Genomic DNA, 2799 nt, shown 5'->3' with positions numbered 1-2799 from the left:
TATATACACACACACACATACATATATATATATGTATATATATATATATAAATATAGAAAGATATAGCCATAGATATAGGTATATATATAATTTGTGTTTATTAGAACACTCAAATACCGGAATGACTGTGGGCCCCACTCCAGCCATCATATCACATATGACATCTTTTTTCGTGAAAGTCTCCAACAGCCGCCAATGCTCAGTGCTAAGCTTAGAGTTCCTGTGGTGTGTGTAACGGATATTCTATTAGGTTCGTAGTCGCGAAGACAATGAATAATATAATAAATCCACATTTGCATATATGTATGTTTAATAGAAGCCTATCGAATACGGCTCAGCATATCTTACTAAAGCTCAAGATATAGCCGTGTGTATACATGATATAGTCGTGTGTGTATATGATATAGTCATGTGTGTATATGATATAGTCGTGTGTGTATATGATATAGTCGTGTGTGTATATGATATAGTCGTGTGTTTATACGATATAGTCGTGTGTGTATATGATATAGTCGTGTGTGTATATGATATAGTCATGTGTGTCTATGACATAGTCGTGTGTGTATATGATATAGTCGTGTGTGTATACGATATCGTCGTGTGTGTATATGATATAGTCATGTGTGTATATGATATAGTTGTGTGTATATATGATATAGTCGTGTGTGTATAGATATGTAGGCATCTACCAGGTGGCTGCCCTAGTTTAACAAAGAAACCCATTGAGCAGGGGTCATGTGATGTGAGTTATGTTTGTGTGCTACTTGTTTATGTATATTCCGGTTCACGTGTTGTTTGCTTGAGTAGTGTGTGTGTGTTATCCGCGTGTGCGAGAATGTTCGCTCTGTGTGCCTGAACGTTACAGGGGTGTATGTATGTATATATATATATATATATATATGTGTGTGTGTGTGTGCGTGTATGCGAGGTTTGTGAGCGTTAAGCCTGGGGCGGGGCTGGTTTGTTTTAACTCACCAGTAAACACAGGAGTAGTCGAATTGGAAACGGCATCCGCTTTCCTTGACTTCTGTTATGAAGTTCTTCTCCCCCGCGACCACTTCCATTTGGAAAAATCGGAAAGTGGTGTCGATATTTCCCAATTTGTTGACCACTGCGTATGGCACATATTGTATGGATTTAGAATGTTATACATTATAGATTTAGAACGCTATACATTATGGATTTAGAATTCTTTACCTTATGGATTTAGAATGCGTTATATTATGGATTTAGAATGCATTACATTATGGATTTAGAATACTTTACATTATGGATTTAGAATGCTTTACATTATGGATTTAGAATGCTTTACATTATGGATTTAGAATGCGTTACATTATGGATTTAGAATGCTTTACATTACGGAATTAGAATGCTTTACATTATGGATTTAGAATGCGTTACATTATGGATTTAGAATGCGTTACATTATGGATTTAGAATGCTTTACATTATGGATTTAGAATGCTTTACATTATGGATTTAGAATGCCTTGTGTGGAAGGATATGGCAACTGCCATGCAAGTCACAGGAAGGAGACCGGATATGCCCTTAGGGTTTAGGGTTCAGACAACCCTACAACCCTGAACGAGCAAAACCACATGGATACTCTCGAATAGTAGGTAGCTTTTAAGGTTTTGGGTTTTAGGGTTTTAGGGTTTTATGGTTCTTTGCACCACGAGGGTAGGTTTCGTGACGCGAGAGTCCACAGCCAACGGTACCGGTGGTGGGCTGCTGTACTATGGCATTCGGTGCTGAGGCGATGACACGTTGCGATTTAGGGTTTTAGGGTTTTAGAAAACTCCTGAAACGCTAAAACGCTAAAACGCTAAATACATGACTGCCATGTGTCTAATAGGTTTACGACTACATCTGAGAAACAACCGAGTAACCTGTCTTAACTACAACTACCTACCTGTCAGAATAGCAACTACATACCTGTCTTAACAACAACTACCTACCTGTCTAAATAATAACTACCTACCTGTCTTAACAACAACTACCTACCTCTCATAATCACAATTACCTATCTGTCTTAATAATAACTACCTATCTGTCTTAATAACAACTACCTACCTGTCTTAATAACAATTACCTACCTGTCTTAATAACAACTACCGACTTGTCTTAATAACAACTACCTACCTGTCTAAATAACAACTATCTATCTGTCTTAAAAACAACTACCTACCTGTCTAAATAACAACTACCTACCTGTCTCGAAAACAACTACCTACCTGTCTTGATGTGCTGATTCTTGTCTATGACTATCCGACCTATGATCTCCTTAAATGGAAGGTAATCTTCGCGCAGATTGAAGTGCGCAATGTGTCCGATGGTCTCAAACCCTGCGACAGAACCCTACGATGTCATCAGGGCACACGATACACCCCCACCAAGGTAACCCATGCAAGGAGTAGAATAGAGTGAGATTAATGTCAGACTAACGTTAGATTCATGTCAGACTAATGTTGGACAACAGACAGCTTAGAGCTAGGTAAGAGATGGAGACAGACTCACATCAGGCTCAGAGAGCCATACGTGAGTGCAGAGAAGAGAGCATAACATACAACAGTTTGTGTGTGACATGTCATCGCCACACATGGACTGTGATGACAGATAGCCCTGTCGATACAAAGGTCTGTGTTGCGGCTATAACACATTATTAAAGGGAAGCAGACTCGAGGATAAGATCATATATATATATATATAATAAATTGTTTTGGTTATATATATATATATATATATATATATATATATATATATATATTATATATANAGTACACACACTCGTCGTA

General features: G+C 37.7%; 1 protein-coding gene across 1 annotated transcript in view; it reads right to left on the bottom strand.

Annotated features, from left to right (window-relative positions):
* SARC_02628 (hypothetical protein) overlaps nt 1–2799 on the bottom strand; it is a gene marked incomplete at its 3' end in the record, with an annotated part of 10445 nt that overhangs the window by 4918 nt on the left and 2728 nt on the right. The window contains exons 4-6 of the mRNA XM_014303598.1: nt 2239–2362; nt 977–1112; nt 119–221 (exon numbers count right to left, since the gene is read on the bottom strand). Coding sequence (XP_014159073.1) covers nt 119–221; nt 977–1112; nt 2239–2362 — 363 coding nt within the window. The remainder of the gene's footprint in view (nt 1–118; nt 222–976; nt 1113–2238; nt 2363–2799) is intronic.

The sequence above is a fragment of the Sphaeroforma arctica genome (genome assembly GCF_001186125.1).
Source record: "Sphaeroforma arctica JP610 unplaced genomic scaffold supercont1.120, whole genome shotgun sequence".
Classification (NCBI taxonomy): Eukaryota; class Ichthyosporea; order Ichthyophonida; genus Sphaeroforma; species Sphaeroforma arctica.
The sequence above is the reverse complement of the archived record's forward strand: the minus strand, read 5'-3'. Positions and strand labels throughout refer to the sequence as shown.